Source organism: Rousettus aegyptiacus, unplaced genomic scaffold (assembly GCF_014176215.1).
Source record: "Rousettus aegyptiacus isolate mRouAeg1 unplaced genomic scaffold, mRouAeg1.p scaffold_m13_p_7, whole genome shotgun sequence".
Taxonomy (NCBI): Eukaryota; Metazoa; Chordata; class Mammalia; order Chiroptera; family Pteropodidae; genus Rousettus; species Rousettus aegyptiacus.
In genome coordinates this window covers 75,574,301-75,598,880 of record NW_023416310.1, presented here as the reverse complement: position 1 = coordinate 75,598,880, position 24,580 = coordinate 75,574,301, and the positions used below count along the sequence as shown (strand labels likewise).

Sequence of the window (24,580 nt, the reverse complement as noted above, 5' to 3'; positions counted from 1 at the left end):
CGCGGGGCCCTTGTCCGGACTGAATTTATTCCCGGAGCCTTAGAATTGCCCTTCAAATGACCCTGGCAGACAGAGCGAAAGAAATGGGAGACCAAAGTTAAAAGCTAACTAGCTGGAGGAGATTTCGTAGAAATTGGTCCACGACACGCACATCTTCAGGACCTGGAAGTGGACGGCATCAGGGTCTGTTTTCGTGTGGGCATCGCAGACAACAGAACGGGCGTGTGTCCGCGGTGGCGTAAACCGCAGGAGCGCGGGTGCAGTTTCACGGTTGCGGTTTCACCGCGCGGCCGCGCTCACCGCGGCGCTGAAGACTGACAGGCGCGACGGAGCCGCCAGGGCCTCGCGCTGCGCACCGCCTCCGCCAGGGTGGCTTCTGTTCTGCGTGGCTTAGCGTAAACTCAGTGATGGGAAACTCAGGTGAAATGCGTGAGTTGGAATAATACGATTTTATTCGATTTCACCAGGATTAGAGTTCCTTGAAATACTTAACCTGTAACTAGATGCAGTATAATTTGATTTTTTTATTTTTATTTATTTTTAATTCTTTAATGTCACCACATATTTGACCCCTTTTACCTCATCTACCACCTCCCTTCCCCTTCCCCTCTATAAATTGATTTTTTTAAGTTGTTTTTTTTTTTTTTAAGTAAATGTTTGTTACATTGCAAGCATTATTTAGATATCTTGTGAGAAACAGAACTGGATATAGGTAAAATTAAAAACAATAGCTACCACACTCATGGAACTTTTACGTTGTTTGGAAAGAAATTCTTTCATATTTATCCGTGTGTTTCGCTTTTTTAAAACGGCGGCAGTCATAAGCATCAAGCGACAGTTCGCGGTGTGTGTTACGGGAGCGTCTTTGCCTTGAGAACCAGAGCGGTCTTCTCTCCCCTCAATCTGCTGGGCTCCCTCGGCGCCCGGACTTCGCCTTTTTCAGGTTTTGTAGCACCAGCCCCATTATCTGTTCACTGGAGGCACTCAGTAAATATTTGGCAAATGAGTGGCACTCAAGTGGACTGTGACCAAGAGGCCATCATCATGTCTCCCGGAGTCAGGTCTGCCTGCCAGGCTCTCTCTGGGAGGAGCTTCGACTGGCGGCCTCTCCAAGACAGAGCACGTAAAGTGGCCGGTGACTCCCGCCGGTGACGTGCTGCACTTGACCACTCTTGTGGTAGATTAGTTGCTCGTTGCTCCTCTATTCAAAGTGTTATGATTTTATAGACGATCATTTGTCGAGTACTGCTGAAAACAGTTGTATTATTCGAGCCTTTTCTCACAAACTGGGTTGACTAGAACGTTGTCAGTGTTCCTGTATATGTGGTTTTATAGTTTTCTATTGTGTGTTCACTGTCATGGAAACAAGGAAAAAAGAGAGTGCTCTTTGCCAAAGGAAGCAGACATCCATGCATTAACCGAAAGAAATAAAATTATCAGGTAATAAGAGTCCATCCTTCTCAAACTAAATGAAGAAAAATTTAAGGAGGAACTTTTTATAACTGATTTTTTTTGTAAGAATCAAATAGAAAAAAACACCTAACCAACCTGCTAGCAAAGCACTGGATGTGATTCTCGGATTGCTATAAAGCACATTCTAATTCAGTCCTACAAAATCAATTGAATATGTTTTGTGTATAAGCCTTGCACATTGGAGTGATTAGAAATTGGGTGTCACATTAATTGATATTTACTTTGAAATGCATTTTGGTTTCTATTCAACAATTTGTGCTTTGTGTGAATTTAATTAGATGCTATGTGCCCCAGGTTGTGTTTCAGATGAAAATGGGGGGTTTTTTGGCAATAAACAGTTGTACTATTTTATCAAATTGCTCCTTGGCTAAACTAGATAAAATGTTCAGTTGAATAAAGAACATAATTGAAAACATTTCATCATCAGAATGATGATGTTTCATGTAGGCAATGTATTTTTTGTATTCCAAGAAATTATAAATGGAAATGGGAAAATTCCCTCCATGAGATATCTTACAGAAGACAATGGGTGACCGACCGTGTATGCATGATAGTCCTTCCAAGAATCACTTAAAGTTCCCTAGGTTATTTTTAAATTAACTTTGTCAATCTAATAAACTAAAAGAAAGATAGTATTACCCAAGCCAGTAAATGGAGACCCTCCAGGGAGCCGTTCAGTATAAAATACTGGAATAAATAAAAACCTTCTGTTTTGTTTAATTTGAGTGGAGGTGAATTCAGTTGACAAATATCGGAGAGGGTAGTAAGTGTGGAAGAGCTATAACAAGGCTTTTTGTTTTGTGAAGAACTTAATGTTATGAGTTACAAATTAAGTTGTTATCAGCCACAGATTTAGAAGTGCTCAGTGTCACCAATAGATGTTTTTCCTCACACCTTATCTCAGACTACGAAGATGAGAATCACGATGAGAGAACCTGAGCGAGCAAAGCTTTCCTGAGATACTCAAACTCTCAGAAGCAGTAATATATTTTAATGATCACAGGGATGCTAATATTAAAATGGTATTTACACACATGAAGAGATAGTTCTCTCTATAGGGACGAGGGTGGCATAGCATCCATCTACCTTTGTGGTTTATAACAGGTACTTAACACCTGAAGATATCTCTGGCTGAAATTTCAGAAATTTTAAATAACAAGTGAATGACTTGAATAAAAAAAGAAGTGTTCTACAAATTGCTAGTAAGGATAGAAGTTAAAAATACACAGAGGGAGGAAGCTTTCCTTTTCTTTAGCAATAATAACTAACATTTGTTTACAAATTTGTAGTTTTAAAACCACTTTCATATACATTATCCTATTCGAGCCTCGTGACAGCCCGCACGATTAGGTACTGTTGCACTGTCTGGCCGTTAGAAAGGTGAGGTGCAGAGATTAGATACTTTGCCCAGGGTCGGTCATGTACCTTGTAGCCCTGTGACCACACATTCTCATTCCTTTTGCTAAGTTTTTACTTCCACTTTTCACATACTCAATTGATTAGGAAATGTAACTTTTTCTTCTTCATTTTTGTTTGAACTATTTGGACTGAATGATGGATTTGAGGCTTTGGAGACAGTGAGAAGTAGGGAGAAGGCTTGCTTTCCCAGCTTCTACCAAATAAAAATAGATTCATGTTTATTATTTGCCCTATATAGGTATATTTCCATGATCAGCGAAAGTCAAATACAGTTTTTAAAATTTGTCTTTATGTCTAATAATTGGCCAAAGCGTATTTCTTTTGATGATTAAAGAAACACAAAAGATATCCCAGGAGGATTTAGCAAGTGAGAAGCTTGATCAGAAGCAGCTAATGTTCTGATAGATAGGAAGAATACACCCATCTATCACCCATGTCCATGGCTTGGCAAAGACAGTCTGGAAAATAGACATGGGGGGTGCGGGGGGGGGGGGGAGTGGGCAATAAGGGGTAAAGAAGCAGCTGGAAATACTTAGAATCTATAATGAGATAATTAAGACTAATTAGCTGGCCCTGTAGGCAGAAAGCAGCCCATTAAGTCCAGATCCAGTTTTAATAACTTACCTGGTTTTGAGGGTACAGTCCAAAGTACCCCAGGGGACAAGGCGCTTCAGGGGAAAAACTTTTTAGGGTAGCTTCTTAGGGAAGGAGTACAACAGTCTGCAGTGGGCTGTGTATTTTTCTTCTGGGAATTAAAATAGACATTCTGCTTCCCTAGGGAGAGGGATTAAAGGGGGCCTCAATTTTTTTATCTATTAAATGGAGAGATCTACCTTAAAGATTTCTCACGTGGCTTCAATAAGATAAAGGTGTGCAAAAAGGGCCTGGAACAATTCCTGTCACAAAACGAGTACTCGGTATATATCACGACACAAATATTTACTGAATGGACCATTAGGGACACTCGATGCAGCCTCCCTGCCTCCAGTACCTGGGCTGCTGTTTTCCAAAGGGGCGTAAGTTGGCGACACCTCCCTGTCTCCTCCCCTCTAATGCTTTCAAGGACCTTCGTGATTACATCGGCGCCCCCAGATGACCAGGATGACCTTCGATGTCAAAGTCAATTGATTAGCAGCCTTAATGCCCCTTTGTCATAGAACCGAACGTCTTCACAGCGTCCGAGGGTTTGGACGTGGACACCTTTGGGGGCCGCTACTCAGCCTGCCACACCGACGTGTCACTGATACCACAGTGTTTCACGTAATGCTTGTCACACGGTAAATCCTAGTAACTGCCGGCCACCGTCATTTGTCATTACCGTGGTTGCTTTATTACTTGCTTCTCTTTGGCCACTCCCGTGTAATCCAGCTGCTGTCCGCATTCGAATTTGAGGAAAGGAGAAATTTCACTATTCTGTTTACATTTCAAGGGATGGAGTAGGGGGAAGCAAACCCAGATTTTTATAGTTTGTGGTTTTGGTTTTTTATTTTTTATTTTTTGGCATTTACATACCATAAAATTTATCCTTTCAAAGTGTACAATTCAGTAGTATTTAGTATATTTAGACTATTCACATAGTTTTATAACCGTCATCATCTAATGCCAGAGTATTTTCATCACCCCAGAAAGAAACCCCGTGTTATCAAGCAGTCGCTCCTCATTACCCCTCCCCCAGCCCCTGGTGGCCCCCAGTCTGCGTCCCGTCTCTATGGATTTGCCCATTGTAGGCCTTTAACATAGATGGAACCGCATGATATTCTGTCCGGCTTCGCGCAGCGTAATGTTTTCATGGCCCGTTCATATTTTAGCATGTGTCAGAACTTCGTTCCTTTTCACCGCTGACTAATATTCCTTTGTCTAAATATGCCTTATTTTCTTTATCCATTGATGAATAGTCGGTGCACAGTTGAGTTGTTTCTGCCTTTTGGCTATTATGCTCATGCTTCTGTGAACATTCGTGCGTAAGTCTCGTGTGGACATAGGGTTTCGTTTCTCTTGGGTGTATATCTAGGGGTAGAATTGCTGAGTTGCATCGTAATTCTGTGTTTAACTTTCTTGAGTAACTGCCAGACTTTTTTCCACAGTGGCTGCATCGTATTATACTGGCTGCACCTTTTTACATTCCCACCACTCGAGGTTTTAAATTACACAAAATAAGAAATTTAGTGTCCCGCAAATATCCAAAAGCCAACCTACTGACAGAGTTACTATTGGTATTTTAATGTCACTTCGAAGGAAAAATATTTGAAACTCAGAAAAAGGAATAGCTTTCTATCGAATCAGATCCTCAGAAATCCAGTGGAGGGAATTAGCTTTGGGTTTTACCTAAAAGCTGAAGAATTTATTATTATTTTAAAATCTGTGCATGACTGAGAACTTACAGTATTACGTTAATATTTACCTGATGTCAATGAAAATATTAATCTACAAATGGGCACTTTGCTTTCCAATCATACTGGTTTCTGGGCCCTCATCTTGTTAGGGGGGAAAAAGTCAGATTCAGGTATTATTCATAAAATGATCACATACACATTTGGCATACTAAATATATGACTGCATATTTGAATGTGAATTGTAAGAAAGTGAGCTCATATTTCCTCCTTTCATACCGGGACCAGTAAAGACACCTCTATGGGTAACACAGATGAGCAAACAGTCTGTAACAGATGTGTATGAAGTTGTTCGCATGATGCAAACAGAATTAAGCAGCTTCCCAGCGTGGAGAATACAGCACATCACGTCGTAGTAACAGAGGAAGCAGTGCTACCTGAAAGGCAAACGCTCTTGTCGGAACAAGGCACCAGGGTCTCAGCATCACCTGCCTTAACCTTGAATGACTGCTGAGGAATTTTTTTCTCTTCACCAGCCACGCTGATTATTCTTCCCCCTTTTCATGCAGCTCCAGAGTCAAGATTCCACGACCCTGACTTCAGTCCCCACCTCTGACACCTTCCACTCCAACAGAGATGGGGGGGGGGGGGTGCGGTGGAGAACCTGAGATCGGCAGAAAAGCAGATTGGGTTGGGGATCCTAGTTCACTGACATTTTATCAGCCAGAGGATATTGGACAGATCGCTTATCTCCTTTGAGTCTCTTAGTTCACCTGTAGAATGAAGGAAATCATCACCTAACTTAACAGGACTGTGGGCACCGTTTATGACACGCAACAGTGCTTCAAACATAGTAAGAGCTGCGTAGGTGTTCGTTACGTACATTGAGGACCAGAGTCATTGCCTGCACATAGTCAGCACTCAGGAAATAACCGCTGTTATTCAATCAGTCACTACGCAGATATTCCTTGAGTGCCAGACGCTGTACCAAGCACCCTATAGGGCTACAGCCAGGATCGAAACAGCCCAAGTCACTTCCCCAAGGAGCATGTGTTCTAGTAGGGAGGGCAGTGAATACGTAAATTACTAGCCAGACATACTATGTGAGTCTCATAAGAAACGTAATTGTGGGGCTGGGAAGTGGCTGAGGGCGGGAGGTACGTACCACGGAGCCACCTGAGGTGGAGTGGGCAGCGAAGGCCTTTCTGCAGACATGACATTTAAGTAGAATCGCTGCTCACGTTTGTCTTCAGCATTTTCTCCCTGACTTCTCCCTGCGCAGTCTGCTGGCTGCACCCTTGTGCTCCTGACATCCCTATTTGCCTCAAAATTTGACTGAGGAAAGAGGCAAAGTCAGGAAGTTTTTGATCTGTAGCTCAGTATGTTATTAAGGGAAGGGTGGAAAGGTTAAAGTCCTGAGTTTCTGCTTTACCCTGGAAAAGCTTTGCTCCCAGTGGAAGGGTATTGGCCTGGGGACCCCGTAGCCACACTTTATGTGATCACCATAATCACCTAAATCTATGTCAAACTCCAGACAACAAAAACGCTAATGGCTGCCATTAAGTGCCAGACACTGAGCAAGGGCGTTTACAGATGTTTTGTCATTTAATCCTTACAGCTAATTCTACGAAATACAATAGCGCTGCCTCCGCCCCCCCCCCACACCCATCCATGGGGGATGCATTCTGAGACCCCCAGTGGATGCCCAAAACCACAAATCGTACCGAACCCTTCATATGTTGTTTCTTTCTGTACATACATATCCGTGGTAAAGTTTAGTTTATAAATCAGGCACAGTAAGAGATTAACAGTAACTAATAATAACATAGAACAATTATAATAACGCCCTGTAAGAAAGGTGTGAATGTGGTCACCGGTTCAGGAGACCCCTTGCTGGAGTTCTTCGCGCCGGCTTGACTTCCTGGCGCACTGCGTTCCCGTCGGCAGACGCGTGTTCTGTCCGGGTCTTCCACCTGCAAATTTAATGCCTCTTCCATCTTAACTAAGCGCTTCCCAGGCACTGTGGCCATAACTTTTGCAGTTCGAGGCGCGACAGCGAAACTAGCACACATTTTTTTTCCTCCTTCACGATTTCACAGATAGGTTTGTTCTCACCATCGTTCTTAGCCACCTCGGCATGCAATTTTTTTTCTTTCCTTATTAAGTCGAAAACTTTCACCTTTCACTCAAGGGAAGCACTTCGCAGCTTCTCTTTGGCAGGTCTGAATTGCCAGCATCACTACCCTGGCGCTTGGTGTCATCGTTGAGCAAAACGAGGGTCAGTTGAACACGAGCACCACGGTCCTGTGACAGTAGCTCTGACCAAGAAGGCTGCTTGCTGACAGATGGGTGGGGGAGCCTCTGCAGCGTGGACACACTGGGCAAAGCGATGATTCACGGCCCGGCTGGGCAGAGTGAAAGGGCACAGGATTTCATCATGCTACTCAGAGGAGCACGCAGTTTAAAACGTATGAATCGTTTATTTCTGGAATTTTTCATTTAGTGTTTTTGGACCTCGGTTAAGCATGGGTAATTGACACCGTAGAATTATGTCTCTTAATTACAGACGAGGACACGAAGGTTTAGGTGAGTGAAGCGACTTTGTCCAAAACCAGGCAGCCGACAGTAGCAGAGCCAGGATCCCAGCAGCCGCTCGTTCCTGCCCCCCGGTCTGCCTGCGGTGGCCCCTGCAGTGCTCGCGCACCTGGAAAATGCGTCATCTTAGAGGGGCAACACTATGTAGTTCAGACAGAATGTGAATGTAGTGCACATTTACGGATTCGATAACGTTTACTTCAGCGAATGCATTATTCTATATCAGGTGTCTCATTTCGTAAATAAGGGAGTTTTAAAATTCACCTTTATTGCGAAATAAAGGTGAATTTCTATTCAAATACAGTACTTCTCTAATACGTGCCAGGCGCCGTTCTCAGTACAAACACGAAAATACTAGTATTACCGCTGCTATTAATCAAGCGTCTTCTATTTTTCACGTGTTATAACATTTAATATTTACACTAACCTTCACAGATAGGCATTTTTATCCTTATTTTGTAGGTGAGAAAACAGACTCAGAGTGACTGGTAAATATCCGAAGCCGAACAGTACGTGGGGGAGCCAGGCAGCAAGCCCGTTCATTACTGCCTGTCCTGAGTTCTGTTGACTCAGAGCCCTTCCTATGACATTCTCTTTTACCGAGAAATGCAAAGATACAGCCTCGGCTCTCTAAAAGCGAAGCCAGAGATACTGTCAGTGTAGGCTGATAGACCTGATAATGTACACACACGTTATAAATTTTATCTCATTCAATCCCCACAGTAACCCTCGTCAAATGATGGTAATGGTGGAATGGTGTAGGTGGTATTATTAGTGTTTATTATAAGCCGTATGCCTAAATACCTGCCATCCAAGGCCTACTGATATTGGCATCTATAGTCAAACAGAAAGCTGTGTGAGGCCGAAGGGAGGAGGCGGGCCACTTGCAGTGGGACCTTGGGTACTTGCGGGGGAGCTTGGCTCAGACGTTGGGGAAGTGATCGTTTGACCAGGCTTTGGAAAATAAGAATGGCTCTGTGAAGCTCTCCGATGCGGTCACCGCCTGACAGAGGGCGTGTCTAAGAGGAGTAACTTGGTCGCACAGCCAGTCAAGGGAGCAGGGATTATCATTTGTTCTGCCTCACCCTTCGGAGAGGATCGTGACCCTTGCCTCCAACAGCACACCAGGACAGACTCAGCATTTTGACATCTCGTGGTGAACAAAGCTAAGTCCCCAATTCTCTTGAACTCTGGAAACAAATTACATAAGGTTAAAGAGAAAAGAGAAGTCACGAAAGATCAGGGTCAGCCAAGTCAGCCACTCCTTACGAGTCGAAAGATCCCGATTCTGGTCTGTGTATATGGCCTTGGACCTTAGTTTCCCTGTCTGTAGAATGATGTATAGGCCAGTGTTTCTCAAATATTTGCATGCCTCCGAATTACCTGGAGGGCCTCTTAAGACAAAAATTGCTAGACCCCACCCCAGAATTTGTGATTCAGTGTATCTAGTCTGGAACCCAGGAGTTTACACGAACGAGTTCCCAGGTGATACTGATGTTGCTGGGTCAAGGACCAAACTTTGGGAATCACTGGTCTCTTCTCTGAGATCTCGTTTCTTCTATTTAAAAACGCAGTGTAGAAATCAGGAAGTCAGGACCAAATAGTGCCACCTTAAGCAAGTCACCTAACTTCTCCTGCCTGTTTCATCAGTAAAAGTGGGGCTCTTAGTTCCCTGTGGCACAGGATGAATGAGCGAATAATCAACTCTCATTAAAAAAAAAAAAAAAAAACTTTTGAAAAGAATACTCTGTGTAATTGTCACTTGTGCATGTCCGTGTGAAGTGAAGACTGCTTTGGCAGAATCCCTGAGGAAACTGTAGTCTAACTTTTAAGTCAAAAAGCAAAAAAAAAAACAAAAACAAAAAAACAAAACAATGGAAAATGTCTCTTTCCCTTTCTATAAAGAAAAGGAAGCTTAGTGCAAGAAGAAGTGTATCCATGGAGAATGTACTTAAAATCCAAATGACCCATGAGGGACTTCATCCTATTTGGCAGATCAAAGTTTTCCTGCTATCTGTTTAACAAATTAATTTTAATTTTTAATAAATAAATAAATAGATAGATAAAAGAATAATAACTTAGACTTCTCTGGGCACCTGAGTCTGTGAGCCCTTCGGGGTCGTGGCACCCAAGGAGAAGGGGAAAACAAGATCCTTGTCTTGAGGCTTTGAAAGTCACTTCCTTAGGCTCCAGGGAGGCTCTGGGGGCCCTAATAGCCGAGGGGCTGAGATGCCTGGGGCACGAATCTGTTTGATCCAATAAAGAGCCAGGGGAGAAAAAAATGGCTGGTAAGTAATTCTGCTGTTTCATTTGGTACAAAAAGAGAAGACAAAACCCCCAAATATTCAATGAACCAAAGCACAGAATGCGCCCTGAGTGTGAATGCAGGCCAACCCCTTCGCGGAAACATTTCTACCTACCCTGAACGAAGCGCTCGCTGTTGAGGCTCACGCACGATAGCACACGTTTTAAACCGTGGTCGCCCTTTTGTTTTTCTGACAGGCGAAGATGAGGACGAATTTGAGAATTTCATGCTGCCTCTTACGGTCTCTTTCGAAACAATATTACAAATATTCAACAACAACTTTAAACAAGAAGATGTAAAGGTGGGTTCGTTTCCCAGCATGGGGAAAGAATTTTGTCCTCCCTAGGATACCGAGATGCAGAAGGCTCTGCCTGTCCGTGTGCGCCCCAAGCCTCATCCACCCGCGTTCCCGGGCGCACGTGTCTTTGAGCCGTACTTTTCATATAAGCACTGAAGTTTCTCGTAGAAATGCACTGTGAGGTCGGCGGTGAGTTTGGATAGTCAGTCGATGACTGGATGGCACAGGTTCGTCTCTCGTGGCAGTCGGCATCTTTAAAAGCGCATTTCTCGCGGGTGCCCCACCTTAAACCTCCCCGATCCGTCATCTCCCCGGCCCTCTGCGTTTCCACGTGTTTATGTGGAGGAACGCACAAACATACGCATGCTAAAACGCTACGTCTCTAAATATTTTTTTAAACAAGAATTTATATAAATCAAGACTTTATTAAATGGCTAGGCATATATGTATAAATAGGAGCTGGGCTTGAAGTATTGCATTCTTAAACTGAACAAAGTGATTAGGATAACTGATAGCTAAATAAGGTTTTTATGTGCCTGTGGGAGCCATATTAGGATTGATTTGACAAGTCAGTTCAGCTGTGGCAACAGTCATAATATCTAAGACAACATTATGTTTTATTAGTAAAATCCTTAAGTGTAGCAAGCTGTTTGTGACAAACAGCCCCATATTTTAATGTGGAGGGTGGGGAGCGCAAGATCTGCTAAATAGGAATAGCATCTTCTGAAATTGTAATGTATCGGGGCCGTATTAAGTAGATTGACACCGATTATTATTTTTGAGGGACTAATAAATGTACACCAGAGAACGCAGGCACCTTTGTTGGGGACGCTTGAGTCGTATTTTATTGCTCTTTGAAATACATTGAAAATATTAACCATCGTTTTGCATGGCTCCTCCTCTCCCTACCAAAAAAAAAAAAAAAATTGCAGCAAGAAGCCAAATAGAAAAATGATGGGCTCCGATGATTATTTTAGTGTAATTCTTCTACCAAAAAATACTTAGCCAAGTACTATACCTTTTCATTTGAAATAGAGTTTTCGAGATGAACGTTTATCAGCATGCAATTGTCACAGAATTTTAAAACCAAACCGGATCATGAGGACTGACTTTGTGTTTATGGTCTTCCTGAAATTCTTCACCCGAGTTTCTACTGAGGTTAGATATGTTTTTTGAGGTGTCTTTCAAATATTTTTGGCGACCAGCAAGATCTTTGCAGCTTTAAGGTGGCCATTGCTGCCCTTTAAAGAAGCGAGGTTGAAAACCAACCATCTTCATAAAAATTACATTTGTCTCATTTGAAGATTTCATTATACTCCAAGCCCGTTTTGATGTAATCCCATCTAGTTTGATAGAAACCATCTTCCTAGAGTCATTTTTAATGGAGTTCCAGTGATATATCCCTAAACCAGCAAGTTCTTAACGACCCTGGAAAGTGACTGCTTGATTACACTTTAACGGTATTTGCAAATAAAATCACAAGTAATTAAGGGGAAATCTCCAGGCTTTTGAGCAAGTTTGATGCATGATAACTGCCTGATTCAGCTTCATCTAGAGTAATGCTGTGTAGGCAACAGCTACCGAGATCAATAGCAACGTAATGATAGTGGCAGAATTAAGTGAGTAACCTGAGAACTGTGCCTCAGAATGCATGCAGCTGCCACGAACCAAGGCCACACAGTGCACTCCGCGCTTCCGTCCTAAATGTTCATCAAAAGACGCCCTGCAGGAAAATGGAGTTAGATGCTCTTTATTGCTGATCGTGTCTCTTGCCACATTTATCAGGGAAATTGGATTAGCAGTTGGCAGCTGCAGGTAGACAAGATTCTGCAGTGATTAAATATGCAGCTTGGCTGCATTTGTTGTGACAGACCTTTAGTAAATTCTACTGTAAGCACCATCTGTCTAATTTGTATAAAGAAAACTTGGTGCTTTAAGCTACCCGTAAAGAACTAAATCTGTTGCTCTATCATAAACAAAACTTTTGCACTAAATGCTTTTAAATGTAATTTATTAGGTTAAGGCTATTTTTCTATCACGATGAATAAATAATACATGCAAAAGTGCTTTCAGGTACTTCATTTCGCAAGTACTAGAGATAAAAACAGTTCTGTTTTGTTCTTCAATAAAGTATTTAGTATTCCAATCCACAGGAGGTGATGCCGTTAAAATATCTCTATGAAAATGCCTCAGGACTGCTATATTCATTTAATTTGCAACCCTTACCAGGATTTTCTAACTCCCTATTTATAGATATTTTTCAAATGCGGATTTTAGGATGAGCATAAACGTTAAGGACTGTGTTGCCAAATTGAGATACGGTCGTGAGGGGGGAGGAGATGCTGCAAAACTCTTAAATTTATCGGTTTGTTTTCTTACTTAGTCCTAACAAAATTGAAGAGAACCCTGAATTTTTGTCTTGGGTTTTTCTCTTCAAAGTAAAGGAAAAGAAAGAAAGAAAACGCTATGACAAATCCTGACTCTAAAGCGTTAGTTCAAAATATATGTTTTTCCCCTCGTATTATTGTATCCATAGTAAACCGTAGTCCAAAATACTCCCCTGACTCATGCATCATTTTTGATTTGGCCATGACGTCATCGGTTTTAAGGAAAATGAATGAAACTTAGCAGAGGACGAGGAGCAGTTAAATAGGAACCTGCTATCTTTAGTCCCTCCGTATAAACGCCACAATGTTAAATTATTTAAAATCCTTGATTTTCAGCATGCGCACATTAAAAGTTTTCGCACTAAGTGCCAAATGTTGCAAACAGCACTTTACCAGAATGATTTTGCTTTGATCCCTGTAGCAGTTCCTGAATAATTTATCACAGGTTATTGCCTTAATTCTGGAGAGGGATAGAGCAATAAAGGCAGATGAAAACACTCCAGTTGAAACACCTTGGGGCCTGCTCATTCCTCTGACACGGCTCTTTTGTTGGAACTATTTAGAGGTTATTAAGATGTGTCTCCAGAATTAAGAGTATGCTGTAAGGATGAAGACAGCCATCTTAATTCTAAAGACAAAGCACAATGACCCTTCACCTTCTTTTTCTTTGTTGTTATTATATAGTAGAATTATGAGGGTAATATTATAGCTGCCCCCAGTAGTGCCACTACAGTAAAGGGTCTGTCAGACTTTCCATTAGAAACCCTATTTTGGGGGTCGGGGTGGAAGGAGCCGCAGTTCAGCTGCTTCCCAGACCATCCGTCTCACACTTGGCACACAGACAACTGTTCACCACTCCGCACACTGAAGCACTGAGCAGATTCTCCTCGAGCCCTCCGAAGAGGAATCCCCAGGACCAGACACCCAGACCCGCCCGCCTCCCCAAAACAACCTCACTAAAAATATGGGAGCTGCTCACTTTCCGGTCCATCAAGTGCTGACCAACCGTAGGAGAAAGGCCGCTGTTCGGAGAAACCCCTTCGTACTCTTTTAAGTGAGATGGTGAATCGTGGCTCCTCCTCCCCAAAACTTCAACCGGATCACCGGATCACCTCTCGCTCTCTGAGATTGTTCCGTAGCCAGGTTGAGCTCCTGGCGAAGTTTCCTGTGTCGTGCCAAAACTGGGTATGTTTTGGCTCTCAGGAAAGTATTCAGTGCTGTTTGAGTATCTGTGTGGATTATTACACAGATACTCTTGCCGCTCTGAGACAAAAGATACTGCTTGAGCATAAGAAATCTGTTTCTTAACGTTCACGCTGCATTTTCCTGCTCACGTCAAATCTTTTGAAAACATACACTTAGTTATTATGTTGTTATGTGCTTTCTCCTCTCTACAGTAGCATTCTCTAAAATTAAACATTGATATATTTTCAGTCAATTAGAGCACGTCTGTTATCTTTGAAGGAAGAAAAACTTGTAATAAAATCAACTTGAATCTTTTTGTATAATGAGGATAGTCTAAAATGTTTTGAGAGCCCTTTGCAGTAGACATAAAGGAAGTGAAACTCATGGTCCTTATTGATTAATGTAGAGTCAAATAGTGGGTAATATATATGTGTGTGTGTGTGTATACGCATCTATGTATATATAATTTTCATATATATGGAAATTTAAGATTTTTTTGAAGAGTAGCCCGTAAGTGTACATAATAAAAATAGACCAAAAAGGTCACTTTAATAGAAAGACTGCAGAGCTAAATGCTCAAGAGCAGAATTACTCAAAGATGGCTTCTTAGAAGATCTATTTTTTTTTCTAGAGGCCGTGAGAAACATGGGAAGCCGCAAAAGGGGGCAGGTTCCAGGGAGTGAAAATAAGTTACATAAAAGGCAAAACAGTTTTTTATTTAAAAAAAAAAAATAAGTCACATGAGAGAACTATACAGGAGACTAGTCGATTACAGAAAAACAAGGACTGGTGAGATTACGAGAAGGAAAAGAATAAGATGTATAAAGAAGCAGGAACAGGTATTCGGGTTTACAGATGCAGAAATTGAGATGACCATCACCCTATAAACTGTTAGACAGTATAGAAACCGAATATCCTTCTAAACAACTTCCAGTGATAATATGAGTCACCTGTCAGGTGCAGTGGCAGGAAGATCGGAAATTTACAGACGCCTCTGACAGGTTAACTATTTAATACTTCGAAATGTTCGGCCAGTAAGGCGAGGGTCATGACTCACTTCCAGGTCCTTAGTGGTGATTTAAACGCCTTCCTAAAGAGGTTTTCATTTTTCACTAAAACGTGAAGGGGGCGGAAATCTGGTCCAATGAGAAGTTCGGAGACCGTTTTCTGGCACACGTTTCCACTGACACGGTATCTTCAGAAGTCACAGTTGCACATCTCAGTGGTCCACCCCCTCGCTTTGCAGTTAGGTTTATTTGTGCTCTTTGTTCCGACGTCCTGGCATCTGTTCATGGGTTTTCGTTTTCTCTTCCTAGGCATCAGCCTAAGGACAGCTTAATTAAGCATCCGCAGTACAAGTCAGATCTCTTTTATTTTAGAGTCAAGTTCTCTCTCTCTCTCTCTCTCTCTCTCTCTCTCTCTCTCTCTCTCTCTCTCTCTCTCTCTCTCTCTCAAACTAATCTCTCAAACTAAATATTTATGGAGCACTTAGTATATACCAGGCCCTTGTTAGACAATTTTACCTAAGTTTATTAAATTTATTTCTAATGATGCCTCTGAAAGAGGTGCTATTAGCCCCTTTTATAGATGGGAAACTGAGACTAATAAACTACCTTTAAGACTTACAGCTAAGAAGTACAGCTGGATTCAAAATCAAGTCTTCCAGCATTGAATGTAGAACTATTTTCTTTACATCTTTTTCTTTCTCGGGGAAGGAGAGTGTGTTTCTGGGTATGTCACTTTACTAATAGGTTGCCCGGCCAGTTTTATTTTGTCCTCGGTCACTAAAGATATTCCTTTGGGATCTTGAAATGCCAGTGTGCTTCCAGGATGGGCTCCGAATTGCACGGTGGGGCTGATTTCATGCGAGCCAACGTGGTTAAGGTTTGCTATTTAATAATGCCTAGACCTCTGGGCCCTGTGCATTTCTGTTTTGTGGAATTATCAATCCTCTTTTGTATTTTTCTAATTTGGCATTATTCAGAAACAAAATATATTAATCTCAATGCCCCCCTGTGCTACTAGAATTACAACTTAGCTCAATTTTTAAGAATCAAAGTGGAGTTGGTCAGCAGGTTTGATGGTCTGTTTGTTTAAAGAGTCTATGGTTTTCTATAGAAAGGGATCTGAGCGAGACATTTTAGCTAATGAATCAAAATCAGATATGTGGTCATTATTGCCTGATTATTACTCCATCTGCTCTGCGCTAACGTGAAAATCAATTACTGTGTCTCTTTCCCACTGACAGCGTATGTTGATCGGGCTGGCGAGAGATCTTCGAGGGATTGCCTTTGCGCTGAACACAAAGACCAGCTACACCATGCTGTTCGACTGGATGTATCCTTATTACACTGTGACAATACCAGCTCTGTGCACAGAGGGATGCCAGGCCCCTCGCTTTCGTTTAATAGTATGGCACAGTAGGGAAGAGGAAACAAAGCTAAATGAACTAATGTGTAATCAGCTAAAAATTACAGCACAGTGGCAGCAGAGCAGATAACTGGGCACAGCGTTTGGAGACTAGCTCAGAGAGGTCACTTTTTTGGTGTCATTAAATATTGACAAGTTAATGATCACAGCCCCACACGATCGTTTATGTTGGAGCTGGGGGTGGGTGGGGAACAGGGGAGGAATAGGGCTAACATCTTTAACTCAGGACCCGTGAATCCTACCATGTGGCATTTTCGAGGAGATTCAGATTTCGCCTTCATCTCAATTAGCAGGGCTGGAGAAGGTCACCTTATCTCTTTAAGTCTTAATTCGTCATGCTACAGTTTTTCATCATCACGAAAATACTAGTGGCCCTGGAAAGGGGGAAGTGAGTGGTCGGAATTTTTTATTCGGTATATGTGTTCACCTTTGCCAAGGCTTAGTACAGCAACATAAACAAACGCCGAGACAAACACCCCCCCCTCCCCCCCGCTCAGAAATGTGCCATCGTAGAAGAGGGAAAAGAATGTGGACTTTGGTGTCAGGCAGACCAGGCTTGAAACCCCAGCCGTTCGTTTACTGTGCAAACCTTGGCAAGTGATTTCACCTCTCTGAGCCTCAGTTTCCTCATCTGAAAAAGGAGACATCCAGCATTACGGCTCGTTGTGACCATTGAAATAGGCAGCGCAGTTTGTGTAACATCTGAAACGTGTTCAGGAGTCATAAAAGGTCGATACTGTTTTAGTGATGTTGTTTTATTATTGTATGGATCCTCTTTGATCCTAACAGGAAGTGACCGTTTATGCAAGTCATGTAAGTGTAATATCAAGTTTTTCATGCTTTTATGCATGAAGCCATCAGAGCACATGAGAAAAATTCTGTAGCCTTAAAGCTGTTCTATTTTTTAAGTTACGCTGTGACTCGGTGGCTCCTTTCAAGTCCTTCTTATCCAGACTTCCCTCGTAAATTGCGAAAGAAACTTCCTTAAGGCAATCTTCAACTACTGATGGCGCAGTTAACAGGCAAAAACGTAACTAGCGAGGGTTCTGGGCATGTTTTGGGGAGAAGTACACATTTTTAAAAATTTTAACATTAATTTGAATACTGACTTACATTTTACTATTAAAACCTACTTCATCAGATTTACGTGCCCATAGAAAGGTTAGAGATAATGTCATGGGGAATCACGTATGCCTTTATATCGGGATACTAGATGCATGTACAGAGATTGTAGATTTTAACATGGGAAGTCATACAATTCTTTAAGCTATGATTGAGAAACTGGAATTACGTATGACCCTTTTATTTCTCTAAACACAAATAGAAGCTCACAAAGTAAAACTTTGATGTATTTGAGAAATCATAACATCTTTGTTTTTGTACTTTAAATGGTGACCTTGAAAAAGAGAAAGCAAGCCGCAGCCCTAGGATGCCCAGCAATTAACGTTTCACGTTTTCCTCCTCAACAATCTCAACCAAGAGTCAAGGTCAGAGCCTTCGCCCTCGGTGTCAAAGAACAGAAATATCTTCCATACGTGATCCTGCCAAAAATTTATAGAACACACTACAATTTAAGTTCTTAATTAAGGCTGTTTTTCCATTTCCTGACTTGGCTCTTTCTTTTTGGCACCTAGCTAAAGTGAAACCTTTGTCCAGCAGGTGGCAGAAAACGGCAGACAGAAAACCTTGAGATTTAATGTTTTGTTTTGAACTAGAAACCATTGTCTCCCTTTGACCATAGATGCCGACGGGATTAGGGTCAGGGATGGGGGCCGAAGTGTCAGCGGGGACGCGGGAAGCTGCGCTCGGCTGCCAGGCGGGTGGCTCGGGACGGGCCTCGCTTATAATAATCGAGTTTCAGTAGCAAATCAGCTTCCTTGGGAAAAGGCCAAAGGCTTTTCATAATTGTATTGACAACAAAATGAATATGATAAATGGTGTTCATTCAGTTGAGACAAGATTTATAGTTTTCCTTTGGGCCAGGGATGAAGAGCAAATATTTAGAATAATAGTAGGATTTGTTTAAAAGTTACATTATTTGATCATTCAAAAAGCTTTATTAAAATATTTTGAAATACTTTGAGCAGTTTCAGGTGATAAAGTACAGGTTCTCTGCCGAGTGTTCCAGTGATGTAGAAATGAATAAGTGTATGATTAAAAAAACACGCATATGAAAGTCATTTATTCTTCCTGAAATATTGATATGTCAAACCGTCAGTGGCGATTCCTGCATCACGGCTGGGGAAAGTTTATTTGCCTTTTATCCACGTCGATGTGTGTCCTTTAATTTGCGATGCAGTCCTTAGCATGCAGAAGAAACGTTCTATAAGAGCACATGTCATCTTAAAGTCAAAACATATTGTATTTATGGTGATTATTTGATAAAATGCTATTTTAGTGGTTCGCTATTTAATTCAAAAACATTTCTATAAATACTGACTGCATTAACTGCTCCACGAACTTCATTGTTCATCACTCTGTCCCTCCAAAACTAAACTGCCTGAAACAACACAGCAACCATGCTGATAAAGTGTTTCACTACCAGAGAATCGAACACTCACCGATACGCTTCTTTGCTCCTACAGTGAGAATGCAACAGTATGAAAGCAACTTACCCCTCAGTGTGTGAAGTCACCTTGTTTAAACTTTTCCCAGATTATACTTAGACTGAAATATCAAAAATCCGGATGGAAATTGGAAAAAAAAAAAATTAAGGACTGTGTATGATGCTATTTCTTCATAGTCTTTTAATGGTTGTAGTCTGATCTTTGAGTTCACTGTTTTTTAATCAGGCTATCAGTTCTGTGTGTTAATTTGCATAAAAAAATTGTACAAAGACAAGCCAAGACCCTGATAGGCCAATACTACCTGTCTCTCAGGTCTGTCGTAAGGAATGAACTGACATATATATAAAGAGCCTCGTACAGTGCCTGGCACAAAGTAAATTCTCTACCACTGTGATCTTAGTTCCTTTCCCTAAAATACAGAATGAGACAAAAGGGTCCTATTTACTCGCTTATTCAGCAGATTTTGCAGGGACTGTGTTAGATTTCATGAGGGGTGTAGATTACTTTGAATCATCAGATCCTGCCCCCAAAATAAGCTTATAGTTTATAGTTTGGTAGAGTCATGTCGACACCTACATTAATGACTATAATAAGACACAGAAGGTGGTAAGTGCTATAACAAAAATACAAATGGAGAGATGCCGTTAGCTGGGGAATCAGGAACGGCTCTATAAAGGTGAAGGTATTTCCTGGGCTCTTATCAAAGAAGTGTGGTCGAACTATTGGAACTACAAAGTAAGCACTTTTCAGTCGGCCTAGGCACAGGTTTAGAGAGGGGAGTCGTGGAGAAGATGTTTTTTATAGATATCATTTATTTCATGGTTGGAAATGCAGATTGTCTGAGACCCTTGAATATCAGGCTAAGAAATTTAGAGCCTTTTTCCATAGGTAGTGTAAAGCAATCGATTGTTTTAATTGACTACCAAAATCAGAATTACATTTCAAGAAAAAAGTAATCATCAATATGCTGGACGAACCAAAATAGGGAAGAAGGTAAACTTGAAAAATCACTATTCAGCAAGCATTTTTTGAGTGCTCTGTGCCAGGCACGAGAAATCAATAAAAGGATCGCTTTTCTTAAGAACGAATAAAACACGTTGTTCTTTAGAAGCTCACACGTGGATATGACAAATAACTAATAAACAATCAGTGTGTCATTAACAAAGACGTATGCAAAGGGCCGTGCGAACACGTGAGAGAAAGAGATCGGTGTTTGGGGCAAAAAGAGGAGGCTTCCCAGGGAAGTGAAAGCTGGGCTAGGCGTTAACAGTGGACAGACAGGGATCTGCGCGGCCGGAAGGAGAGGCTGCCAGCGGCGTTTGCCTTCACGCACGCAGGTGCACGCAGGTGCCGACGTCTCACGCTCATGGGGAGCTTTAAAACAAGCTCCGGGCTGGCTCTCTCTGTTCTGGACCCACATCCTCACACCCTGATCTCCTCACAGTTTTAACGAAAACCCTCGTTGCCTTCTCTCTTTCTCCACTGTGACATCCCAGAAGGAAAGAATTATGTTTTTACTTATTTCTTGTTCAAGGGAGGGGAGGGGCCCGGCTCGTAGTAAGAACTGTTAACTACTGGATGGGTGGATGATGGATGGATGATGGATGAGGAGGTGAAGGGGTGGATGGATGGATGGATGGATGGATGGATGGATGGATGGATGGATGGGTAGGTGGCTAGCTGGCTGTTGCCAAGAAGCAAACGTCTTGCTTTTCATTGTTTTCATATTTGACATCTTATAAGGTAATATTGTATCCTAATGCTTGTGATTTTTCATTTATCCGGTGTGGGCCTTGGGAATTCATTGAGGAGACCTAGGTGAGAGCAGTTCTATCCGTGCCCCTCCTACCTAAGGGCGCCCAGTGTCGTCCTCCTGCCCGAATGTAAGCAACCCTCACACGCCAGTGGAAAATTAAACTCCTGAAGCGGGTTCCGAGGCTCAGCCTGTAATCTGAACCTCACTCCGAAGCCCTTTTAACCTCCCTGCTTGGTAGACCTCGTCTCTGCTTTCCAATATCACTCATTTTCTCGGTGGCAGTCACCTCTGTCAGAAGCATATTAGAACTGGCACCACCGTCATTGCACACAGGAAAGGGGCATCCCCTCAATATCCCCCGGCCTCATCCCACGGTGGATGCAGCGGGCTCTGAAAAACGCGATGCTCCCAGGGCCTTTACAGCGCCTTGGGAAAGGGCTTTGTGTGCTGCCGATAGTCTTAGATTCCGAGATTTGGGTCTTCTCGGTTTTCTGACGAGCCTTCCAGAGGCATTCCCACTAATGCTCATTGAGTTCGTGCTCGTGAAATCTCTTAGCGGAGTAGTGTCTTACCTGGGCCCTCTGCCACTGCTTCAGGATTTTGTTACTCAGAGCATCCCAATCACGTGTCCACCCAGACGCAAGCGTGAATTCCCCAGGAATAAAGGCCATGTCGCAGTTGCCTCTGGACCCTTGGCCCCTAGCACAGAGCTTAGCACGTAGTAGCTGCCATCTATCAAAAATAACCGATTTCCTAGTCCATAGGAAAATAAACAGTAAGTTATCTGACAACAGCCAAAATAGAGTTAATAATCGAGTTCCTTGATTTTATTTGTTTCATTTTCATTCAACTGAAACCTCGCACATACACACTCACTCCTTACCTCCCATCTCTGCTCTATTTGCTCTCTAGTACTTTCTAACATATTGTATCTATCTTATTTATTTTCCGTCTTTTCTTATTAGAATATAAAGTCTACAAGGGCATGGATTTTTTGTTTGGTTCACTGGTATCTCCAGAGAGTCTAAAACAGTGACTAGACAGTTAAAGAATAGGCCTTCAATAAATACTTGTTAAGTAAATTGTTTTAATATTAACAAGTACAGTCTAACGTGGTATGTCTCAAGAGAGAAAAGGATTGCTTTTGGTTCTTTTAAGGAACATGTCACTCTTAAGGTATTAGAGGGCTTATTTTCGTTGAATGTAATGTGAATTATTTCCCCAAGCGTGAACGTGAAATGCACGGTTTAAAAGAATTAAACAGGTACCTTCACCCAGATAACGCTGCACCTCTTTCAGGCTGGCAAGTTTACAGCAACAGTTATTTATCGAAATCCACTCTGTGCCCGGTTTGTGCATACAGTGAGTGCCTAGGTCCTGCCCCCAAAAAGCATATAATACGGTAGGAGAGATAAAGTGCCAAGATAGCACTAGCAGAGGGTTCACCGCCCTGCGCAGGAGGCACTCCTGACCTGTCTCCGGCGTGGGAGGGGCTGTCGGGGAGGCTTCTCGGAATAACCAACATCTGCATCGAAATCTGAGGGACAAACAGGAATTCATAGGGACGTGGTAGGGAAGCACAGGTCTTTGCCCTTCAGAAATGCGCTATGTCGTGGAGCAGACGGATAACTGAGCAACCAACCCTAATACTGTTCGTTATGGTCAGAGTGCTCTTTGAATGTAGGTGAAGAAGAGATTGACGACTTTCGACAAAATAGGGAAAGTCTCAACGTGCTGGGGGGCGGGGAGCTCCCAGACAGAGGAATGGAGCCGAGTCGGCATCAGGGGCTTTGTGGGGAATTGAGAATGGCCGAACCATAGGCAGGGCGGGAGAGCTAAGATGTGGCCGGAGGTAGGCAGGGGCCAGACCTTAAAGGGCCTGGTAGGCTGTGCTAAGGAATTTGAAATTTATTCTAAGAGCAGGGAAGAAAATTGTGACCTTTTCTGCCACGAGAGTTCGACCGACCCACAGAAAAGAAACGCTCTTAAATGATTCAGTTCAGCACTTTTCATCTGAAGCAAAAAGACAAGTACTTTGGAAAACACTGGAAACAGAGAGGCTTAGAGACTAGGAAAACGAAAAGGAAATGAAGGCGGTGGCATAGTGAGAGTCGTGTTTTTGTTTTGTTCCGTTTTGTTCTGCTGCAGTTTCAGGCCTCTGTTTTGTATTTGTGGGTCTGTTTGGCAGGGAGGAGACCAGTTACTAACGGGTCAAAGAGCTGGTCGAACCGAGTCAGTTTTCCAGGTTCTTATGGCCTCGGCCATTGGCTTCTCAGAGGCATACGCTCCTTAGTACTGATGAGCACGTTTGCGAAGTCTTCCTTGGATGTATGTACCTGGGAATACCTCTTAGTGACGCTGACTCTGAATAGATTAAAAAATTACCCAGTTTGTCCTCACATTAATGTCCCCCGTGTTCCCACAGTGGGACCAAGCAGAGCAAATCAACAACTTAAAAAAAAAAAAAAAAAAAACCAGAATGTAGGTAATTTCTAAGCTGGGAAATAGATACATGGGGTTTATTATCACTATTTTCTTCTTTTATGTATTTTTAAAATTTCATAATGAGCAACATTATTCCTTACATAACCTGATACCCAAGAAACTCTGATAATAATTCAAATGTTTTTATCCTCATTAACTAAATTTATTTTCCTTTTCTACAATATTAAGCATAACTATTTAAATGTGTTCCTTATATGATACTTCAACAGTGTATCTTTTATTTATGGAGTATGCCAAGCATAAAGCAACATAATATATGGGCCTTGTTACAAATGAGAGCAACTCATTTGCCTTCCCAAAAAGGTAGAGCTGTTCAGGTTAGGGCGAGCAGTTTATAAGATCGCCATTATATACAAAACATAGAACAAATGTGGATTCCTTTTTTTTTCTTCTTTTAAGTGACCCTAATCGTCAGGAAACTATTTCTTTTGACCCTTAAATTCTTTAACAGGATCTATAAAAGGTACCCAGCTTATCTCCCCATTCTTCAGAGGGCTGTGGAGCGGTGGTATGGAGAGCCAGCGTGTACAACTCCCATCTTAAAGCTTATGGCGGAACTGATGCAGAACAGGTAAGAGGCATGAGGGCAGAGTGAGTAAACAGTCTGCTATTTGGCAGCCGACTCCAGAGATCAGAATTCGCTGGCCTTGTGTGTGTATGTTCAAGGCTTAGCGAGGACCCGGGATTAAAACATGGTGATCAGTGAAAGCAATAGAATTAGAAATGTAGGCTGAGTTCTTTACAAAGAAGGACTATAGTATACTTAGGTATATATATGAGAATTATGGGAACTGTACAAAAGTGGCAGACTACAGCCACCATTATTAAAAATAATCAAAGACACGAAATGGAGGAAAGGCAACTATTTTAACTGTCTCACTGCTTAACCGCAATTCTGTGGAGTTTTAAAGCAAAAAAGAAGTTTAGAGGTCTCTGAGTTGAGACGTTTTATTTTACGGAAAAGAGAACTGAGTCACGAAGCGATTCGGGACAGAGTTTGTCTCAGGAGCCCTGGGGATTGTCCTTGCTTTGGCTTCTAAGTTCTCCTTCTATGCCAAGACACGTGTATGCGGATGGTTCCTGCACTCACAATTTTCATTTAAGTAGCAACTACAGCACTTCTCAGAAATTGCCTAGTTGACTTTATAATCTGCATAGACCAGCAGCGATTCAAAGACTGCATACAAATATTAACGAAGATGTAGCTAAAAGAAAAAAACTGCAATAAGCTAATTGGTTTACCTCTTTAAAATGTGTCATTGTGAACATGGCTTAGTGCCAGATTACCTGTCACTTAGCCATCCTGTTTCATCAGTGCCTCTTGGTAAAC

At 42.1% G+C, this 24,580-nt stretch overlaps 1 protein-coding gene across 3 annotated transcripts in view; it reads left to right on the top strand.

Annotated features, from left to right (window-relative positions):
* The window catches only part of RANBP17 (RAN binding protein 17), a 254,560-nt gene that overhangs the window by 178,967 nt on the left and 51,013 nt on the right, over nucleotides 1-24,580 (top strand). For all 3 annotated transcript variants that reach the window (XM_016145083.2, XM_016145082.2, XM_036225086.1), the window contains 3 exons: nucleotides 10,320-10,423; nucleotides 16,241-16,329; nucleotides 23,714-23,821. In XM_016145083.2, the coding sequence (XP_016000569.2) occupies nucleotides 10,320-10,423; nucleotides 16,241-16,329; nucleotides 23,714-23,821 (301 nt within the window). The remainder of the gene's footprint in view (nucleotides 1-10,319; nucleotides 10,424-16,240; nucleotides 16,330-23,713; nucleotides 23,822-24,580) is intronic.